Genomic DNA, 21,135 nt, shown 5'->3' on the forward strand with positions numbered 1-21,135 from the left:
TCTTTCCACTTTTAAGCATTTTAAATTTACGTTTCACTGACAAAAAGACTTGGCTCAAGTTGTGCCAATAGTCTCCTAAAGAGAAAATAATGGAGATAATTTCTCTTACTTTGAGGCATTTATGTGGGGAAGGTTTTTTTTTTTCAAGCACTGAAACACATGTTGTTTTTTTTTAAGTTTTCGGACTTGTTTGGTGAGCCAAATTAAGAAGACTGGCTACTTTCTCTTAAGCTAAAAGGGACTATTCTTGAGCAGCTTTGTTTCTTTCTATCTAAAACCTCGTTTAAGAATTTAAATATACGTTTCACCCGTAAAAGAATAGGGGAAGTCAGTTTAACTGCACGAAATAGAATATTATTTTTTTGGAGAGAGTTTCTCATATATGTAAAATACATAGAGGTGTCGCGGGTTTCCTCATTAGAGTGTTAACAATTACAATCATAATTCTTCTTAACTCTAGTTATATATGATAACGTGTAACTTATCAACAGAATAAAGATTATTATTATTGTTGTTAATGAACGCACTGTGCAATGTTAGCGATCGACCAAACACGGTTGCGCTTTTTAACTCGTTTGAGAAAGACTGGAATTCGACGAGTAAAAGTAGTGAGATTGATTAGCAAAAAAGAACAAAAATTGTTCCGGGAGATTTTCCAACCTCGTCTTAATGTTCGGCTGTTCGAACTCTTGAAGATTTACCCCATCAAAGCCTTGTATCTTGAACACAATTCACGGCCTCCCTTGTTTCATACCTTCCGCAACATCTTCGCCTTTTTAAGATATGCTTTAACGTTTCTCTATATTTAGGAAGTCTCCAAGCGTATAAAAATGGATTGATTGCAGAATTCGCGTACATGACAGCGACAGCGATAGAATGCACAAGCACCAACAACGAGAAATTGCATGTTAAGCAAATGTACAATATCATCTGTACGATGAACCAAGGAATTAAAAACAATAGAAATGCAGAGATGACAATTACAATAGCTTTGCTCACAGTCCTTTCTCTCTGGAGTATCATTTGGGAGGTACCCCTGCATGCTTGTCATCCAGTGCTTCGGTGCTTGTGAAAGCGGTACAAAGTGAAAACGTTGATGACCCCGATGCAGATGAGAATACAGAGGATATTTACATTATAAAGAGTTCCCATTAGTGCATAATGCTTTTGTAACAACGACAACACAAATCCAAACAATAAGAAATAAATTCAACAAGCGACGGAAATGATGCAGATTCGTTTCCTAGTCACTTTGGCTCGATACTGGAGAGGAGTCACCACAGCAAAGAATCTGTCAATGCTGAGAAGAAGTATATGACCTACGCTTACGTTTATTAACATTGAAAAGAACTTTAAAAGGTGAAATGATGCGTTGGTGTACTTGTACAATGAGGCCAAACCCCAAAAGGCAGTGAGTGGACAGGCAACCAGGCCAACCATTGAGAAGATGATAAAGTTTGAAGGCGAAGATCGAAGTTTCTGAAGAAGTTCCATCCAAACTGATAACACGATTACAGAATTTGCAGAATTTGCAATAGTTGTTATCGGACACGTGATCGTCGCCAGAACAGCAACAGTAGTGAAAATGGTTTCAGCGTTATCGATATTGAGCCAAAATTGAACCAAAGCTTCTTCATTTGTCATGTTCCAATAGTCAACGGTACCTCGAACAACCGGCATATTGTCTTAAACGAAACCAGAATTCTTAACTCTTCTCGGCCTGATTGTCAATATTAAAATAACTGTAAGTGAAAATTGACGTGTAATATTGAAGACAATATGCATATTATCAACTCTCTTAAGGACACATTGAAAACTGAAAATGGCATAAGATAATAAGCTCATTCCAATCATTGCTCCAGGTTCTCTGAGAGACGTTCACACCTTGCCTCTTCTTCTTGATCAACTGAGCTTTGGTCTGTGGACATTTTTTTTGGGACAGATATACGTATAAAGTTTTTCCGCTATTTAATGGGAAGGTACAAATTAAATTATCCCTGATAGAGATTTTCAGATCATTCCGGATGTAGCATCTGTTCTACCATGAGCCACTTAATTTTATTTTACATTTCGGTTGATTTCTTTCTTGAAGAACATTACGTCACACGCAAAAAGTATAACATTGAACAGTTCATTGTCCAATTAATCGACTTTTAACGTCATGACATTATCCTTGCGATTATCATAGCTGCTTTTTTATAAGAAACTTTTTCATAAGAAGGATGAGGAGAGATTAACCATAATTTTAGCGGAGCCCGAAAAGGCGTGCGCGCAGAACCCCATTGTTAAGAAAATATGGTAACCCATCGATGCGAGAAATCTTGGTTTTATAGCCACGACGTCATTGACCGTCCGTACGTACGTACGCCCAACCCTCAATGTACGCCAATGTGACCAGTATCACGCTAGTTTACAGCATACATCTTTGATATTGGACATGCATGTTTTGATCAATTGACACCTGTCAAAACAAGGTATCCGCTGACAATTATCACGTGACCATATCGCGGGCTCAAGATTAGCGCTCACCGAGATCAGCTGTCTTTTTTTTTAAGTTGACCGCTGACCAGGTACTGGTTTTCGATTGGGTTGCAGGCTCAACCCAGGTTAACTCACCTAAACAAAAGCGGGGCTTCATTTTTCGCACGCTTTCTGTGGCTCGACGCGGCTACACGGCCATACTACATCAACTATAGTTTTTTACACAGTCAACGCTTTTCGTGTGAAAACTGTTTGGAAGATGTTTTCTCTCTGCATTTTTTGCTGGTTTCAATTCTGTTTGACATATCATGATATCTGTGATCCACTCTGGTGGCTACGCAGTCTTTTTAAGTCAAGCAACGGAGGGATATAAGCTTAAAGCTGAGTGTTTATTTTTAATTTGCTTAGAGCTGCTTTTTTCGCTGTATTGCAATTTTTGGCATATCTTTAAAAGCTCTGATAAGGGTACATGATGCCTGAAGGACCTATGTCTAGAACGGAAACGAAAGAGAACGACAACGACAAAACAGAATACCAGTAATATTTCCACAAATTCTTGCCTCGGGCACTAAACCGTTTGTTATTTTCAAAAAGTGGTTTAATCGGTTTTTCCTTTGTTCAGGAATGAAAATCGAATTTTCGTTGGACATAAAGAGCTGCTGAAAGACATAAATTACTAAACTAGTCACCAAGCCCCTATATTTCGACCGCGTGCCATTTAAGCGGAAGAGCCTGCTTGCAGGCTATAACGTTTTTACTAAGCAACCTGCAAAATATCCGCGCGCATTATGTGTTAAACCATCGAATAAGATGTATATACAAAATTAGTTGAACACTCCCCATAGGGGCTTTTCAGGGCCAATCAAACACAATCACGACGTAACAGAACATTCAATAACAACTGTTAGGAATCCCAACTGGCCGGAGGCAAGCTAGTTGGCTATTTACAAGTGCAGCTGAGAAGTTGAACCAGGGACTACCAGGAACTACATCGGAAGTCAAAATAAGCCAGTATGCAGACGATACAACCTTTATACTTAATGGCACAAAGGAATCTTTATCTGCAACACTTAATACGATCGAAAATTTTGGAAGAGACACTGGCCTTAGACTGAACAATAGAAAGACCGAAGCCTTCTGGATCGGATAAATGGCAGGTAACAAGGAAAAACTCTTTCCCGAGAAGAATTTCAGATGGCCAGAAAATAAAGTAAAGTTTCTTGGTGTTTGGCTTTCCATTGATCCAATATCACGTTAAATATGAATTACAAGGAAAAAGTGGACGAAATAAGCAATATCCTAAGTAGTTGGAAACATCAGCGGTTAACCTTAATGGGAAAAATCCAAGTGATCAAAAGCTTAGCGGCGTCACAACTAACCTATGTCTTAGCACCGGTGGTGACAAACCATAAAACTATTAAAGAAATAAATGGCATTTTCTACAGCTTTCTTTGGAACAACAAAAGTGACAAGATTAAGCGAAGTGTCATGATAAATAACTATAAATGCGGCGGTTTAAAAATGATCGACATCTCCTCGTTTAACTAATCACTTAAGACCACCTGGATCAAGAAATATCTCGACGAATCCAACCGGGGAAAATGGAAGGATTTTTTCGAACTCGAACTCGGGAAATACGGCGGAAGTCTAGTCTTCACTGGCAACCTAAACAGACATGACACTCTAAAAACAATATCAGTAAAAGACCCATTTTAACAAGAAATTGTACAAATTTGGTCCGAAGTAAACATCGACAACCAAATTAAAACCAAGCAACAATTCATTGAACTGCCCACGTGGCACAACTGACTCATCAGGATCAACGACAATCCGGTCTACTATAAACATATTTTCTTGCGTATAATTTCGAAGGTGTCCCGTTTGATGAAGGACTTGCGCATTTTCCTCTCCCTTCCAGAATTCTCAAACACCTACAATATTCGAATAGAGCCCTTGAAGTATTTCGGTCTAATCTCTGCACTCCGTTGCCTTTATAACAGTAATTTTTCTAGTAATGAATCTAAAGACCCAGTTACGCCAGACTCTTTCCTCGAAGCATTTTCCAAAAGTAATAAGGTGAATAGAGTTGTATATGGGAAGCTTATCACTGCCAAATGCACTTCACCCGTCAAAAGCCAATTGAAATGGAATGCGAGGATTGTTCTTTATGAAACGTGTACTGCCGACTGGAAAAGCGTTTATTGTCTGGCAGCAAAATGCACTAAAAGCACTAAACTTATAAACTTTCAATACAGACTCCTGCACAGAATTCTATCGACGAACCTTTTTCTAACAAAAATTAAAATAAAACAAGACCCAAACTGTTCTTTCTGTCACAACCACCACGAAAACCTGATTCATCTCTTCTGAGACTGTGAGATAGTCTCAACTTTTTGGGAAAACATGACTGAAAAACTTAAGCAATGCAATCTGATATCGATAAAATACCAAAAAAATATCTCCATATATTTGGGCCTGAGGCCTGATATCTCTCAGTTTTCACTTCAACTGAACTTCTGTTTTCTTTTAGTGAGACATCACATATATATGGAGCTGTAGGGCGGATAACAAGACTCCTCTTTTAACAAGCCTCCTAGTGCGACTTATATCTCAGTTCAATATAGAATCAAACAACCCTTGCCTAATCTCGAAGAAATGGAACCCTCTACTCCCGCTCCTCAATATCTCTTATCCCGTATCTTCTCTTTGCAACTTTCCAAGCCCCCTGGTACATTTGAGGAGGCCTCACCGTCGGCATCGTCATGCTAACGCAACTGTCTACTATAGTTATGTCCCTCTGCGTTCCTTTCTTTTTTTTGTTGCTTACCAACATTTATTTATAGCATAGAGCACTATCTATATCATAGAGCAATATATATGTATATACAAACAATGACAGTAACAATGACTAAACAAGTTAAGGTTAAAATGAATTTAAGCACTGGAGCCGCCCTTCCCCCTTTCTTAATTATTTATTTATTTATTTATTTTATTTCTTTTCATTCATGTAATTTGTTTTTCCTTTTAAATCAACGTAGTGTAGTGTAAGGAAATAGTATAGCCGTATTTTAAGTAAGTTGTGTTTTTATTATTGTAAGTAAGTTGTATTATAAAAAAAATTAAAAAAATAAAAAATAAAATAAGAATAAAAAATAGAAAAGGAACAAAATCAACCATTGGTGAGAACGTGTCTTGAACCCGGGATCCCCGGTTCTCAAGGCAAGCTCCCTAACCATTGGGCCTCAAATGCAACCAATCAGCGCAAAGAATTTTCAATAATCACCTATGTAATTAAACTAAAGTTCATTATCGTTGTTATCATTTGATGACAACCAGTATCCCTGTCATAATCTCTTGTTCACTTATTGGATCTTTTTGGCCTTTATGGCACAATTAACCAGGACAGTTTCAATGATTTCATTATCTTTAAGTAACCCTAATTCCCCTCGCTCAAGTGATTCAATTCCCTTCTCAATTTCCTGATAGGTCATCTTGTACATAGGACTCATAAAACGACCTCGCAACATGCTATAAAACTTTGACTTTGTAAAACCACACTTGTATTTCATCTCTGACGTTTGTACCTCAAAGTTGACTTCTTCAAGCAGCTTACAAATTTCTTGGATTTTTTCAGGGGAGTTTTGTTCGGGAATACCTGTCGCTTGTCGAAACAACTTGTAACAGGAAAGACTCCGAAATATCCAAACGAGACACATCCCATCGGAGCAAAGCGATCGTTCCACAGCCTTAAAAACCGGAAGCGGGTCTAGCAAATGATGAACTGAATATTTGAACAACACACGGTCAAAAGAACCGGGAGGCAAAGCATCCTTGAAAAATTCTTCTCCGGTCTTCAAAACAGGAATGATACCTTCCCTCTCTTTAGCTTTCTCGAGCATTTCTGCGCAGGGATCAACACAAGTTATTGGATTCTTCAGTCGAGCAAATTTTGACATTTTTTCTGCGAAGCGTCCAGTCCCACCTCCGATGTCGACTATCACGTGATCAGGGTGTAAGTCTAAGCTCTCTATAGCACTCTGAACTTGTACGTCTTCAAATTCCAAGTAGTAATGGTCATACCTATCAGCTAAATTACAGTAATGATCTAAAAAACAACAACAAAACATGTTTTCTTTTAATTTAATAGACATTTACTAGCATTGAAAGCAAAAGCAATATTCATCCCAACGGGATATAACTGGAGAACACGTTCTCGCCAATGAATTCGCGATTATCCTGAATTTTTAATTTGCTTTGAATTCACTAAATTCGTGAATTTTGGACACTGTGTCCCAGGACTTGAGGTAGCAGAAAAAAATAAGGAAATAAAAAATGGTATTCATGGATTGGATTTGAACCAGGCGTTTCTACTCTGTAGGAACCACTTCTTTCCGCTTTACCCCTGAAGATCAAGAGACCGCATTTTTCAAAAAAGCATACTACCATAAAATATCGCCGCTGAAGAGTTACCCTAACCCGAACCCTAAGCTAGATTAATAATTTAGGCCTAGGTTTTGATTTTAAAATGTTTAGCTTTGTCGTGAAATTTCGTAACTTTTGCAGTGTTTAATGTTGTTTGTTGACGAGTGATAACACAGCATTCTCAAGTGTACTAAGGCTTGACCAGCCTAATTATTATGCATATTTTTATTTGAAGGTAAAGCATTTCTCCAGGGCCAATGAAACTTGGTAGGCAGTTAGTTATCGGTATTATTATAACTTTTCCAAAATGTCCCGTACCACTTGTAACGTGACCCGAAATCGACTTATAACAGCTATATTTTTTTACTCAAAAATGGAAAACATTGAGCTTCATTATGTCAATCTTGTTTCTTGATTAATCGATGACCCCCTCTAAGGGCTTTGTCATGCCGCCTTTTAATCATGTCCAATGAACAATTGAGGAAAATAGATCACGTGACACGATAAACATCCAAATATCTTAAAAGGTAAATACGGAGTACTACATTAAAAGGCGGCATTCGGTAGGCAGAGTTGTACTTAACGTGTTAATGCCAAACGTTTTCAAAATTTTGAAGTATAAATGTTCCCCATTTTTGAGTAAAGGATATAAACGTTATAAGTTGTTTTAGGGTCACGTGACCAAAATGCGATGAAAAGTGTTTTGGCAAATTAATAACAGCACCGATAAAAAACTTTCTGCTACGTTTCATGGACATCGGACAAGTGCTTCCCTTCAAATAAAAATAAGCATAATAATTATATTGGTCAAACCTTAATACACTTGAGTTATCAAATAGTGTTCGAGTAGTCGAGTCGTTAGGTGACGGGTGAATGAACATTCCCAGGTTCGAGTCCCATGTCCATACACTTGGATTTCCTTTCCAAACAAATATGACCATTTCGCATAATCCATATCAAGCTTTCAGTCTTCTGAGTTTACAGTAATAGTGAATTCTAAGGAAATTAACAATTCAGGATAATCGCCAATTCAAGGGCGAGAACGGGTTGAACTGGAATTTACAAGTGACCAGCTCTCGTCTCCAGAACCCGATTTTCTTTCGGTCAGCACCAAGAAAGCAGACTCTGGTCAGGGCCAATTTATGCACACTCGCAGTGAAAGTCGATAGCTTAGTTGATAGCTCAGTTGGTAAAGTAGTACTGCATAATCGCACCAGCACGATCTCTTCATTGAATTGTTAATTTGCTTTGAATTCACTATTATCTTAAATTCAGAAGACTTTGTCCCGGGACTTTCGGTAGCAGAGAAAATAAGGAAATAAAAATTCATATCCATGGATTGGATTTGAACCTGGATTTTCGACCCTATAGAAACCGTTCCTTTCCGCTTCGCCACTAAAGATCAAGACAGCGTACTCTCAAACAAATCAATTGTTTAGGCTCCCACAGTATATCGCTGCTGAAGAGTAATTAGTTCTTAGCTAGGTTATTGATTTAGGCCTAAGCCTTGATTGTAAATAGTTAGCTTTGTCGTGAAGTTTGGTAACCGACCTTTTCCAGTGTTTAATATTGTTTGTTGCCGAGTGATAATGGAGCGTTATCAAATAGTTTTTAGAATTCTTGTCCCAGAGCATCTCGCGGTATGGTAAATAAGTGGTTAGGTGACGGATTAATCAACATTCCCAGGTTCGCGTCCTATACACTTGGATTGTCTGACCATTTCCCATATTCCATACCACGCTTTCAGTCTTTTAAATTCACGATACTAGTGAATTCAAAGCAAATTAAGAATTCACGATAATAGTGAATTCAAGGTAGAGAATGGCTTGTTTTGAAAGTCCATTTTCGTAACTATTGGCAACCACTGTTGTTCCGGCAATGTCTGAGTCTGCGTAGACTAGTCGGAAGTCCGTGATTCGCCAGCTTCCTGCCTTTGAACTGGCCAGAGTCGTCCCTGTTCTTGGTGCTAACCAAAAAGAAAGCCGGCTCTGGCTCAAATTGCCTGAACCAAGAGAATATGAGTTAGGAGAGCGAATCCCTGTGTCCCGTGAATAATTAGTCGAAGTTTATTTTTAGCTGGCGCCCATGCTGCGAAAGTTATTTTTAGCTGTTGTTACCATTGCGGTGCGGTCTACTTTCACACCAACTGACCAATAAGGTGTATGTATTTGAAATACCATGCAATATGACAAGGACTAATAATAGATTTAAAATAATTTTCATCGGAATAGGAACAAATGTAGGGAATTCGCTCTCGTATCTCATACTCTCTTGACCAAATTACAGGCGATTCATGGGGTTATCAGTCTTCGCTGTTTTTTTAATTCGCTGGAATGGAGTGCAGAGCGGAAAACGGTCACGAGTTAGTGGATTGAGGTAAACGCACTCTAAAATTCGCTTTTATCTCGGAGCAGTTATCCACACTACGCAAGAACTTACCTCTCAAATCATGTTGCTCAAGGGTGCAATTTGCGTCAGCCATGTTTTTCCCTTAGTACAACAATGACCACTTACAACTTTGACTTTAAACGAGAGCTGGAAGAAAAAATGTCAATGGTGTTAATTAATACCGGGTTCGATTCCCAAGGTTGGGGTCACTTGTAGGTTGAGTTTGTTGGTTTTTTACTCTACTCCGAAAGCTTTTTCTTCGGGTTACTCCGATGTTTCCTCTCCTCAAAAATCAATGTTTGATTTTCCTGATAAATGCGAGGATCACTTTTCCCTTTCACCTTTCAAGGATATTTTTATGATTATCAAATATTCCGAGTATCCTAATATTTAAGATTTCTCTAATGGTAGGGCAAGGGTATTTTGCAGAACGCCGAACATCGTCAGCAGTAATTAGGTCTAAGTTCTGATTTCTAAAGGGTTAGCATTTTAGCTATTGTTACGTTTTCGTACAGTTATAGCCTTCAAATACTGATTTTATAACGTTCACCAAATACCCTTACGAGTAACGTTAATATGCTGTTCTGGTAGGTAGTAGCCAAAAACGTGTCGGGGTGTGTCTTTCTTTTTCAAAATTTTTGTTTCAACTTTTGTCGTTATTCTCCTGCGGCACTTATTTTCAAGTGCTCGGCATCTGTCCTTCATTTTTGGTGGAAATTAGTTCAAAAAATAATAATGATACTAAGGAAGCTACGAAAGGTTTATTTTCGAAATTACTGGGAAGACACTTCGTTGCCGAAGTAATGAAATTGGAGTTTTTGCGGGTATATGCTAACTCCCAGACACTGAAGAATCGCTGAGCTCCACATTTTAGGACAATATTTGAAGCCTGGTTTCCATATGATCTGCAACGGTCTGCGATCGGTCTGCGATACGATAGCAGATAGGTCTGCGCCACGTCGCAGACAAAACGAAACATTTGTCCCCGGCGTCTCCAGCAATCTGCGGCACAAGGTCTGGATGATAGGGAAACTTGATTCCAGGGTGCGTTTTTCTGGGAAAATCCGAAAACAGATTCTTGACTCCAAAAACGCATTTTGCGGTTTTTTTGGAGAAATCCAAAAACGGATCATGAATCCAAGGTTTCCACACTCGAGGAGGATACTTCGAATCAAATCTAAACCCAGATTTTTGAGATTCACCACTTCAGCATTTTTTTGGGAAAAGATTTGAAAAAGGTATTTTTGACAAGCGGTTTTCCATGCAAAAACGATACACAACAGCTACGGCACACGATAGTTAAGCCCAAATGTTTTTCTTATTTTTACCGCACGATCGAAGACACCAATAGGTCGGAAATGGTTAGGTTTCCTGCAAATTTCACACCAGAAATTACACTTAAAGTTTCTTGACAGCAAGAATATTGTGACTCCCTTTCCTATAGCTAAAAAAGTAAACTAGTGCAAAAATACCCTCTGTAATCGATTTGTACCTTAGCACGCATGTTTTTCGTCATTTCTTTTCATTGATCTGTAAGGTTTTTTTAGTTGAAGAATTTCTCCGAAGCAAACCAGTTAACCGCTAATTTTTGGTTTTTGTTCTGTTAAATTGCACGCAACTTACGGCTTGTTTGTTTGTGTTATCATGGAAAATAATCCTTTTTCGGATTTTGCGTTTTTTTTTTCTTTTTTTTTTGGACGCTGAAGAATCCATTGATCCGAGATCACAAATCCGTTTTTGGATTTTCCCGAAAAAACGCACCCCTCTTTCTTCTTTCCCGGCTATTACGACGCTTCCAACCAAGACATTTTTAATGGAAACGTGTGCCTGAGATGATCTGTGTTTTATTGGCGACACACTATTGTACGCCTTAAAACACGTGTCATATCGTGTCCAATCAGACTTAAGGTAAGTGCTTGGCGCCATTTTGTTGGAAATCCTCGAGCGGCGCTCCTTTTTCTCCTCGCTTCGCAGATGCTTCGCAAAGGATTAGTGGTACGCTTGCTTGCGATCCCTTTAGATTAAATGGAAACATTTGCCCGTGGTGTTTACGATCGCCTGCGATAAGACCGACGCAGACAGCTTCCGATCGTGTTTCAGACCGTTGCAGATCATGTGGAAGCTAAAAGCCAGGCTTTCATGTTAATAATAATAATAATAATAATAATAATAATAATAATAATAATAATAATAATAATAATTATTTTTTATATGGCGCAAATTCAACTATACAATTTTCAAATGTGCCTCACATATATGAGCAAAATATAATACTAAAGAATTTAGATATAAAATTAAACTAACTAACTTAACGTATGTGTGTAAAATATATCAAAGCTTTTCTTTGGACGCTTGAAAAAAAAGTGCAGTTTTGAGTTTCTGTTTAAAAGTAATAAAGTTCGACGAGCTCCCGACGTAATAAAAAAGAACATAAATGCTCTATAGGACGTTTTCAACCAACCTCAAGGGACACCGATAACAATAGACAAATTTACGACATCTGGTGGACGGACAAAAAAAGCTGATGAGAGATCTTTTGTTTTCGTCCACCAACATGGCGGCGATGACGTCACGTGAAAACCCCCTATCGCCAAGTGTAGGTGAGGTCTTAATCATGAGTGGTGATAGAAGAAACTTGTCATTAGATCTAAGACTATATTTAGAATACAAAAATTGGTTTTATCAACGGAGTTGATAATGTAAATTGGCCACCGTACAGAGATTCTAAAAGGTGACATTTCGAGCGTTAGCCCTTCGCTCTGACGAAGGGCACGGTATAGTAATCTTGTCACTCCATTTTGAACACACACGCACCCACACACGCAACGCAAATCCACGTTCTGATCGCAAATAGTATTCCCGGCTGGTGCAATAAATCGTTTCAGCTTTTGTAGTTAATGCAAGGGAGTGTAAAAATGTAAAATCTCATAACGAAAAGAGTTTCTATTATGATGCAAGAGACTGTTTACAGATAACGCTAAGACTTTCACCCAAGTATGATTTCATCCCACACCTTTCTTGTCACCCTACGCACTATAAAATGAGTCGCCATATAATACTTATCAAAAAGGTACAAAACATCAAGATATGCCATTTACACTATAAGAGTGACATAAATATGTCAAGTGGTTTTACATGTGCATCAAGAATGAAATTCATACGTGAAACGTCACCATATTAACATGAAAAGGCTGATGTTTACATGCTAAACGATGCTACGCTTACAACAACATTCTACCTTGTCACTGCAATGAGAGATCACATGAGATAACATTGCGCCTGCGTGAACTCATTGCGTTGTCGCCTTCATTGCGAGCGGACTCTTTGAGTGTTCTGTGGACAATAACATGCCAAGTCACGGGCAAAAATCAATGGACAAATCCTTGGACTCATCAGAGGATGGAAGAAGTGTCCTCGAGCATGGGAGAACCGGTGGTTTGGATGGTGAAAGTGCTACCGGCAGAAGAGAAACCAGCGGGACATCTCTGATTCCCGCCTCCGACACAACGTGCTCTAATGAGCAGTTGTTGTCCCTTCAAACGTCAATTGAGAGCGGCTTTACCACTATGAGCGGTTCTCTCACTAAAGCCATTAAAGATTGCTTTTCTAACATGGTGGACAAATTTGAGAGCAATTTGATTGGTACAGAGGAGTCAGATCCCGAAATTAGTGATCCAGAAGAGCCAACAATCGGGAAGCAAAAAGAGCGGGAAAACCCGAGTATCGAATCCTTGCTTGACAGCAGGGAAAAGAGCGTCAGTGAGAAAACGGGAAAAGCCTCTAATGAGGATCCCAAAAGTGCTTTTCTAGACAGCATCAAACAAGATCTAAAAGAAGATGAGGTTGGGGACCCGATTGACGGCGACCTCTCGGTTATTGTCAACAGTTTGCTGACTAAAGGAATGGCCAATGACAAGCTGCAGGAAAAAATTAATCGAATCGCATGTCCTCAAAATTGTGAGGCACTCACTGAAGTGAAAGTTAATCAACTCATCTGGGACAACTTGAGTACGAATGTAAGATCACAAGATCTTCGCATGCAAAAAGTCCAAACCTTTTTGGTCAAGGGAATCACTGGTGTCGTTTTAGCGACGAACAAGTTTCTTGGATGCCTAAACTCAATTCCCGAGGGAAGAGATTTGATTCAAAGCTTATCGGACAGCATCGGAATGCTTGCGAATGCCAACAAAGAGATAAACATGCGTCGTAAAGAAATGATCAAACCAGATCTTCATGATGATTACAAGCACTTGTGTTCGAGCTCGATCGAACCCACTTCTTTTCTCTTTGGCGATGAGTTATCCCTAATTGCTATGGTGACAAGGTAGAATCCAAATCAAACTTCAACTACAGTCTCGTTTAATCTTATAATTATCTGATACATTTATATCAATATTCTTTAGCCATATGTACATTAAGTTTCCAGATATATAAACATCATAATTCGAGCTTCGCGCTTGGGCAATAATTGGTATACATTATGTCGCTTATGACCTCTGTTTCTGTTCGAAATCATTCACGCACGACGGATTATCCAAGATGGCGGCGATTAACAAACAGCGGGGAAAGCTTTTAAAGCCTATTACTAAGGTGAGAAAAGATTTGGGTCTTCATGCAGGTACCGGAAAGCAATTTGTTTTTGGTCACTGGAATTAGTCTTTCTTTGGAGTTGTTTTGTTTTCTCTCTTTTGTTTCTTTGTTTTTACGTAATTTCTGCTCCGGTACTCGCAAAGGCTGCCATATATTTTTTTTAAAGAATAACAGATAACATCCTATCACACATTACTGACACATTGCCGTTACTAGGGGCGTAGCAGCCAGAAGCCTGGGCTTACAAACAACTTTTTGACATAATTATCCGAATATTGAATTATTTCTCTTTGATTTCGCTTTTTCGTTTATATAGGAAAGGACCAAGGAATCAAATCCATGAGTTTATTTTATCTCGCGCTGCTGTTTGCAGTGCTTTACCCAAACGTTAATGCAGCACTCATCATTCTCCTCACAAGGCCGGTTTCAACGTCCATCACGGAATGCTTCTTCATTCGATGCGCAGAGTAAAAGCCTACCTGTGTGCCGCGCCTGTCTTCTTTTCCTCTGATGTATGCGTACTGAAGTATGACTGGATGATGACCATAGACGTGGCTGTGACCCATGATTTTTGCGGCAGAAAGCACAGGCTCCTTTTATTTATTTATTTATTTATTTATTTATTACTATTTAGTGGCAACACGTTACAAAGGAGTTTCCATATGGGTTTCCATAGAACGCCATAGGGATCCATGCGACTCAACAGAACTGGGGTTTTTGTCGAAGAAATAATGTCAAGATACGCTGACATTTCTCAAAATGTACCAGTGGTTTTCTGACCATTTTGCAGACATCTAGAGATGTAATGAATTCAAGAAAAACGTCTTTTTGTAATAGAAGTCACGCTGATATTAAAGGAAGAGTCGCTGAGACATGATGGCATTGAGCAAAATATGGTTCCTTGTTTGTAAAGCCATCCAGGGTTACAATAAAATTCACAAAAACATCACTTTACATTAGTTAACTTGTAAGTCTTCTTTTGAATCCTCTGACTTCCAAGAAATCGCAAAGTTTGGAACAGGCTTACAAAGCAAAACTGGCTAGCTACGCCCCTAGTTAGGTGCTTTTATATAGAACAAATTTTCACAGAGCTCTGTGGGGGTCCATTGTTTGCTCGACAAAATATCCGCACGAGAACAAAAGAAATATTTGGAAGATGTTGGATCGAATGTTCGATGCTGTATCAAACCAATTCCAACGTCATCCTACATGTTGAATGGTCATCATACGCGGTGGCCAAACGCTTAAGTGTTGGTTCACTCAGGAAACCCGTGCGATGTCCAACATTTGCAGCATCTATATTTGGCCGGGCCTTATGAGCAATATTAGGTGATATTCCTTCACCTTTATTAAGTCGGTAAAGCCGATTAGGCATTACACCAACTATATTACAAATTACATTAACATAATATGTGAATAAAATACAAACATAAAATACATATAAATGCAATATGCATAACCAAAAACGTATTTAGAAGAGCAGAAACTTTCTCCTTGAACCCAATGAATGACTGAGTAGTACCTGCTTTAGCAGGGAGTTGGTTTCAGTCTCTGGAGGTTCTGGGAAAAATGAATATTTAAAAACATTTTGTGAACTATAGGGCAGTTGAAAGTTAAATCACTACCATTAAAATTCTTATACTGACCAATTCTTCACATATGTATTTGCATTTTTAGACCAATGCCTTTTCCCGTTAGTCCGTCGAACTTTCCGGGATAAGACCAAACCAATCGCTCGACAAAATGTAGGAGCGAGAAACTTCTCGATTCCTGTTATGGCGTTACACCCGACGTGACAGCCTGAGCATACAAAACATATGCTACATTATCATTCCCACATGCATTCTCAATACTCAGCTATATATAATCTTTTAATTGTTGCACTTACTCTATGCAGTGATTCCTTCACAAAGTGTACACGTTTTTGCTTGGCAAACGTAATCCTAACTTCTATGTTGTTCTCGTATCCAGAGTTATGCATTCAATATCTAATTTGAAAACGTCTCACGCGGAGAAAATCCACGCTCCAATAGCCAATACACAGAGGGAAATATTTGCTCTGCCTGCCGGTTTGCAGCGAAAGTTCAGAGCACTGAAAGCAAAGATAAACGGCCAAAGACCCGAAATCTCCTCTTATTTGTTAACACTCTTGGTTGACGAGGATTAAGCCGGTTAAACAGGAGCAAGTTTTCCTTGCCAAGTGTCATTAGGACCGTTTACACGAGACAAAATAAGCCGCTGCTTACACTGGCTGCGGCTTACATAAGACGCGAACACCCTGCTTAAATGGCACAAAGTTCACGGCTTACTCCATCCCCATCACGGCTTATCCTGGCCTAGGGGTTTTGGGCTGTGCTTATCTTGGCCACGGCTTACCTTGGACATGAAAGTGCTCGTATAAATGTACTCCAGCAAACAGAGCTGAATAAGGTCTGTGCATGAGCGAGGCTCTGCCGCGTGGTCCGATTTTATGGTTTGTACATGTTGATTTTCTGTTCTGTTTGTTCGACGTTTTGTTTGTCTGGTTTGTGCCAAGAAATGGACCTTAGAACTCAATGGATTCTTTTTTATCGTCAAGTTTACGTATCAGGAATAACAAGAAGTAACACATGGCGTGCTACTTTAAGGCGGCTAAATTTTTGAAGAAAACTATTTTGCCAACGTTCAATTGGCCTTAATTTTTCGAGATACTTATTTCTTTCCTCCAAGTTCTAAGCAATTTCCTTATTTTTTTAAACAACCACCTTATTTTTTAAGTTTAAATACCAAAAAAAAATTACCCGCGAATCGCAGCCATCTCAAACCGCGTGTCTGAACCCAGGTTCCCATTCCCTGAGCTGTGACGTAGCCTTTGCGTCGGCGGCTTCGTTATTCGGCTCTGTTACGCCAGCGCTGTCCGCAGCTTTCTCAAGCCGTGAACGGCTCCTGCGCATGCGCTTGTTTTGTTATCATAGCCCAGACTTCCTTTTTTCTCCCTTTCTTTGGCCTGGCTAGCGCGAGCAATGAATCATGCAAAGAAAAAGATTTGACCAGTTGGCTGCGAACGTAGCCGCGAACCACTTATGCGAGCATTTCGCGTTATATGTAAGCCGCGCTCGAATAAATGGCTCAGTTCGCGTCTCATGTAATCTGCGGCTTTTATAAGCCGTGGATTTTTTTCTCATATAAACGGCCCTATTGAAAATTTTCATTGAGTTGAGTGTATGAACGACAAGTTTTCTTTGACGAGTTTTTCCTTGACAAGTTTAGATAGATAGGTTTACTAAAATATCATCTAGCAGCCGAAAGGCTGAATTGCATGACTATTTTCAATATGAAAGTATGAATAGAAAAACAACATGGGGTCGTTTCCATTACTAGGGATAACGATCATAGGGAATATGTAACACTTTAAGTTACTCTCCAGTGGCGGATCCAGACATGGAGGTAAGGTGGGGACCCGCTCTCAAAATTATGTTTTTGCCCTTTCACAGTTTTGGGTGTTTCATGGTGTTTTGGTGGCTTTGGTCAAAAATAAGGGAGGGGGGGGGGGGGGGGGCGCAGGCCTCCCGGACCCCTCCCCTGGATCCGCCACTGCTCTCTGACAGCTGACGTGGTTGCTTCGGTTTACTTTCCTTTGGCCTTCTCACTATCATAGTCTATCATAATCACTGACGCTGAAGCTTTTAGTCTTATTCTGTTTCTGGTTTGCCAATAGCGCTGACCTATGTTGAAATTTTGTTTGCATTGGGCAATCAAGGCGACAGTGAATTGTAAAGAAAATAGCATCATCTCGATCGACTTCAATTAGGAATTAATAGGTTATGGTGACATTTTTTAAACGAGCTTTTTAGACAGCTTTCACACCTTTTTAGTGGGATTTAATTTTCTTCCCTTTGACTCCACTTTGGAAAAGATCTTACGAATTATTTTATGGTGCACTGAACAACATTTTCTTGCTATAATGAATTTTTATCCAGGTTTGAGTACTTCTTTTGTATTAGCATTTATTTTGCTTTTTTAAAAGCGCTTTCATGTTAGTTTTTTAATAGAAAACGACTATCGTACGTTCCCGCCAGTGGTTCCAGGCGATTGCCATAGTAACTTCATTGGCGGAAGAAATATGAATCCATCGGTAACGTCGCAGGCAAACTCGGAAAAACAGTCCGCGAGTGCTCCATCGAAGTAGTCAAACCTATGATCTTGCATTTAAGGCCCTGTTTACAAGCAGGTAGGGTAACAGTGACCGATGGTCTTCTCACAGTCAAAGATAGCCCGGGTTTACAAGCAAAATTTTACAGGTAGGGTTACCCTACCACCCGGGACAACTTTGCGTGCTTGGTAACCGCCAGCATCGCAAACACAATAAAAACCGCTAAAAACTTGTCCCGGGTAGGCGAGTTGCCTCTAGCAGAGCGTTTATAAGGCAGCTAGGGTAACCCTAGAGCTAGGGTAACCCTAGCACTCAGATAGGGTTACCCTAGCTGCCTTGAAACACGTCGATGAAAAAAAGAAGAAATGTGTGAGTGCTAGGGTAACCCTAGCACTAGGGTTACCCTATCTGTTTGTAAACAGGGCCTAACTAGTTGTAATGCTTCCCTATTGCAGACTCACGGCTAAGCCATTAAACTAGGTTCTAGCGACTCTACAACTTTGTCCAGAAAGAACTGAGGGTTTAGTTGAGTCCACTATATCGGCGAGTAATCGTAGGGAGGATTTTGTAAGAACAAAACCGATACTGGGTAAAGGAGCTTTAAAAGATGTTCAATACAAGAAACAACACTTCTTTGTGAATCATATACAATCATTATGGACACGTGTATTAAAAAAAGAAAGATTAAGGTAACTTAATATCACAGTTCACCATCATTTAAGGGTCGATTGGTCCTTTACTGGAATAAGAATTAACATAAATATATACATGTACATTTTCCAGCGCACTCGGCAAAGTCTCTGACTTTTGGCCGTTCTGGCTTAGGAAGCCTTGTGCATTCTAACGCAGCCTTTTCGAGGCATCACTACAGGCCAGGACGTGGCATCTTCTCGGCCCATATTTCAACACACTTCATTCCTTCGGTTGCTACTAGTAAATTTTTCACTAGAGTTATGAAAATTTACAAATAGAATACCAGAAGTGTAGCAGATAAGTGACAAATTACGTTTATTAAACATTCCTATTAAAAATATCTTAAAATCATATTTCTTGAAGAAATTCTAACTGTTAAAATGAACAATTTTCTTGTTCAATTATTTTTCTCATGATTTATTTTTTGCAACAAGGATCAAATTGATTTACCTATTCCAGGTTAGTTGCAGATACGTTCTTTAAGTGCTTGACGTGTGGGTCTCTCTAAGTGCAACCGGGCTTTGCTTTGGCCTCCTTTTCCTTTTGGGTTATAGAGTTATTTTTGAAGGAGGCCAACACCCATTGTATCTTTTCGTTTTTCTTTTTATCGCTTGAATATGTTAAGGATTCAAAGTTACTTTTGTGGCATGACTCACAAGCCATTGCGGTGGCAAATTCAGTCCAAACGTATTCGGATCCATTCATTCAATGGGTGTCAGTGAAGAAGTCACTACGGCGTGTCAGCAATATCGATTTCCAACATAAAACGGTTGCAAGAAAGGAAATCAAACCCTGTTTCCTTTTTTCAACAATTGTCGATAATAATTGGCACTTTTATTCAACGAGGACTAGCCTACGAGCAGGCTCTCAGTGGTTCGGGGTACATGAATGGCCTGTGTTGTCAGCTGCTGTTTCACGGTTAGAGGCCACGTCATCCTATTACAACAACACAACGATTGCTCTTTCACAAATATAAATTTTTAATAACTAAAATCGGTCAGAGTAAAATTTGTTCCACTAAAAGTGCAGACAGATTATAGCTTATCTGCTGAATACCCCGCCACTTATTTGCATAATAATAATATCGAATTCTTTCTGAAATTCGCCTATAGTCGGTAAGAAGGTTCAAGTTTTTCATCAAATAGACTCCTGTTTTAAACCATAGTTAATAAAGGGGACTGGTTTTGAAGCTCGGCAAACATCAAAGGAGCAAACAAAGATGCCAAGATTTATCATGTTGCAAAGTCCATGACCGTGCAAAATCTTCTGTTTTGCGCATAGACTATGCATCAATTACATAACCAGCACGTTTCTATTGGTTAGTTCCTCAGTACGTAGTAAACAACTATTGAGTTTTGTGCACGGTCAAGGCCAAAAAAGAGAACAAAAACATACAACAAAGCAATTTCTCCGGTTTCATAACCATTCCCCTCTGTTAACTATGTTTAAAATGAATTTGTTTTTTCTATTCTTTTACAAGCACTCGCGGAGCCAGGAAATGCGATTCATTCACTTTCTCTTTTCCTTTGATTGGATCAAGAATTGGACCAAGAATTGTTTGTTGGAATTTTTTTCATGATCACTAAACAAAAAGTGTGCGATAAACCATAATACTACACTTTACTAAAAACCTACCAATCTCGTTTGCTCCGGGATTCTCAATGGGTGCTTTGCTTTTGAACGAATGAACTACAGTATTAATAGCGCTTGTCGACTTCGTCCCAAGAGTACGGTCTTTAAATCATGATGTGGGCGGAACATTCTTCTACTTTGACAGATCACGTGTTTCCGCGTTAATTAAGGGCTTTTGTAATGCTATACCCTCTCGATAATTCTCGACGAATATTAACGATTTATCCAAGCAACAAATAATCACAAAGAGCGGGATCGGTAATCAGAATTTGAAGTACCTACGTGCAACGTGTTTTAGCGCGAAAGAAGAAATTTGTTTAGCAGTTTTCTTTCTCATTGGTCGACTTACGGGTGTGATTTTTCGTTTCTTTTGGGTTAGTCGTTCATTGACTTCTTTCCCATGCCTCACTCAAAACTGACGTTTCCAAGGAACTTAATTGGAAATAACTTAAAAATGTAAGTGTTAATAATGATCTTCAAAGGTACTTACTAAAATTTGAACAATTTTCTTATTAAATGAATTCTTTTAGTGGTTTATTTGTTGCATTAAAGATTGAATTGATTTACCTATTCCAGGTTACTTAGGTAAACAGCTGGGAAGATAATTAAGCTTTTTGTGCTTGATGTGTGGGTCTCTGTATGTGTGTACGTAACTCAACAATTTCCCATTGAAACCATTCAGTTTTGCACAACATTGAAGGATGGGGGAGGGGAGACAAGCAATGAAGACCTCAAAAGTGCTAACTTTCCCAACAGTTTTGTCTAGGATTGTAGGTTTATTTTGTCAACTTCGGTCA

At 39.1% G+C, this 21,135-nt stretch overlaps 2 protein-coding genes across 2 annotated transcripts; both read right to left on the reverse strand.

Annotated features, from left to right (window-relative positions):
- Nucleotides 1-1,209: 1,209 nt before the first annotated feature.
- On the reverse strand, nucleotides 1,210-1,680 carry LOC138056042 (histamine H2 receptor-like). Its single transcript, XM_068901891.1, has one exon. The coding sequence runs from the start codon at nucleotides 1,678-1,680 to the stop codon at nucleotides 1,210-1,212; it is 471 nt and encodes a 156-aa protein (XP_068757992.1).
- Nucleotides 1,681-5,287: 3,607 nt separating this feature from the next.
- Nucleotides 5,288-15,864, reverse strand: LOC138057262 (uncharacterized). The gene is made up of 4 exons (XM_068903304.1): nucleotides 15,770-15,864; nucleotides 15,404-15,441; nucleotides 9,343-9,438; nucleotides 5,288-6,586 (listed from the first exon to the last, which is right to left on the reverse strand). The coding sequence occupies exons 3-4, from the start codon at nucleotides 9,383-9,385 to the stop codon at nucleotides 5,844-5,846; spliced, it is 786 nt and encodes a 261-aa protein (XP_068759405.1). The 5' UTR covers nucleotides 9,386-9,438; nucleotides 15,404-15,441; nucleotides 15,770-15,864; the 3' UTR covers nucleotides 5,288-5,843.
- Between the last annotated feature and the right edge of the window lie 5,271 nt (nucleotides 15,865-21,135).

The sequence above is a fragment of the Montipora capricornis genome, chromosome 7, assembly GCF_036669925.1.
Source record: "Montipora capricornis isolate CH-2021 chromosome 7, ASM3666992v2, whole genome shotgun sequence".
Taxonomy (NCBI): Eukaryota; Metazoa; Cnidaria; class Anthozoa; order Scleractinia; family Acroporidae; genus Montipora; species Montipora capricornis.

What these genes read in the sequence shown, in the direction of transcription:
- LOC138057262 (XM_068903304.1), bottom strand. Translation starts at nt 9,385, where the DNA reads ATGGCTGACGCAAATTGCACCCTTGAGCAACATGATTTGAGAG. An exon ending in TGAGCAACATGATTTGAGAG is followed by an intron (nt 6,587 to 9,342) that starts GTAAGTTCTTGC and finishes GTTGTTTTTTAG; the next exon opens with ATCATTACTGTAATTTAGCT.
- LOC138056042 (XM_068901891.1), bottom strand. Translation starts at nt 1,680, where the DNA reads ATGCCGGTTGTTCGAGGTACCGTTGACTATTGGAACATGACAAATGAA.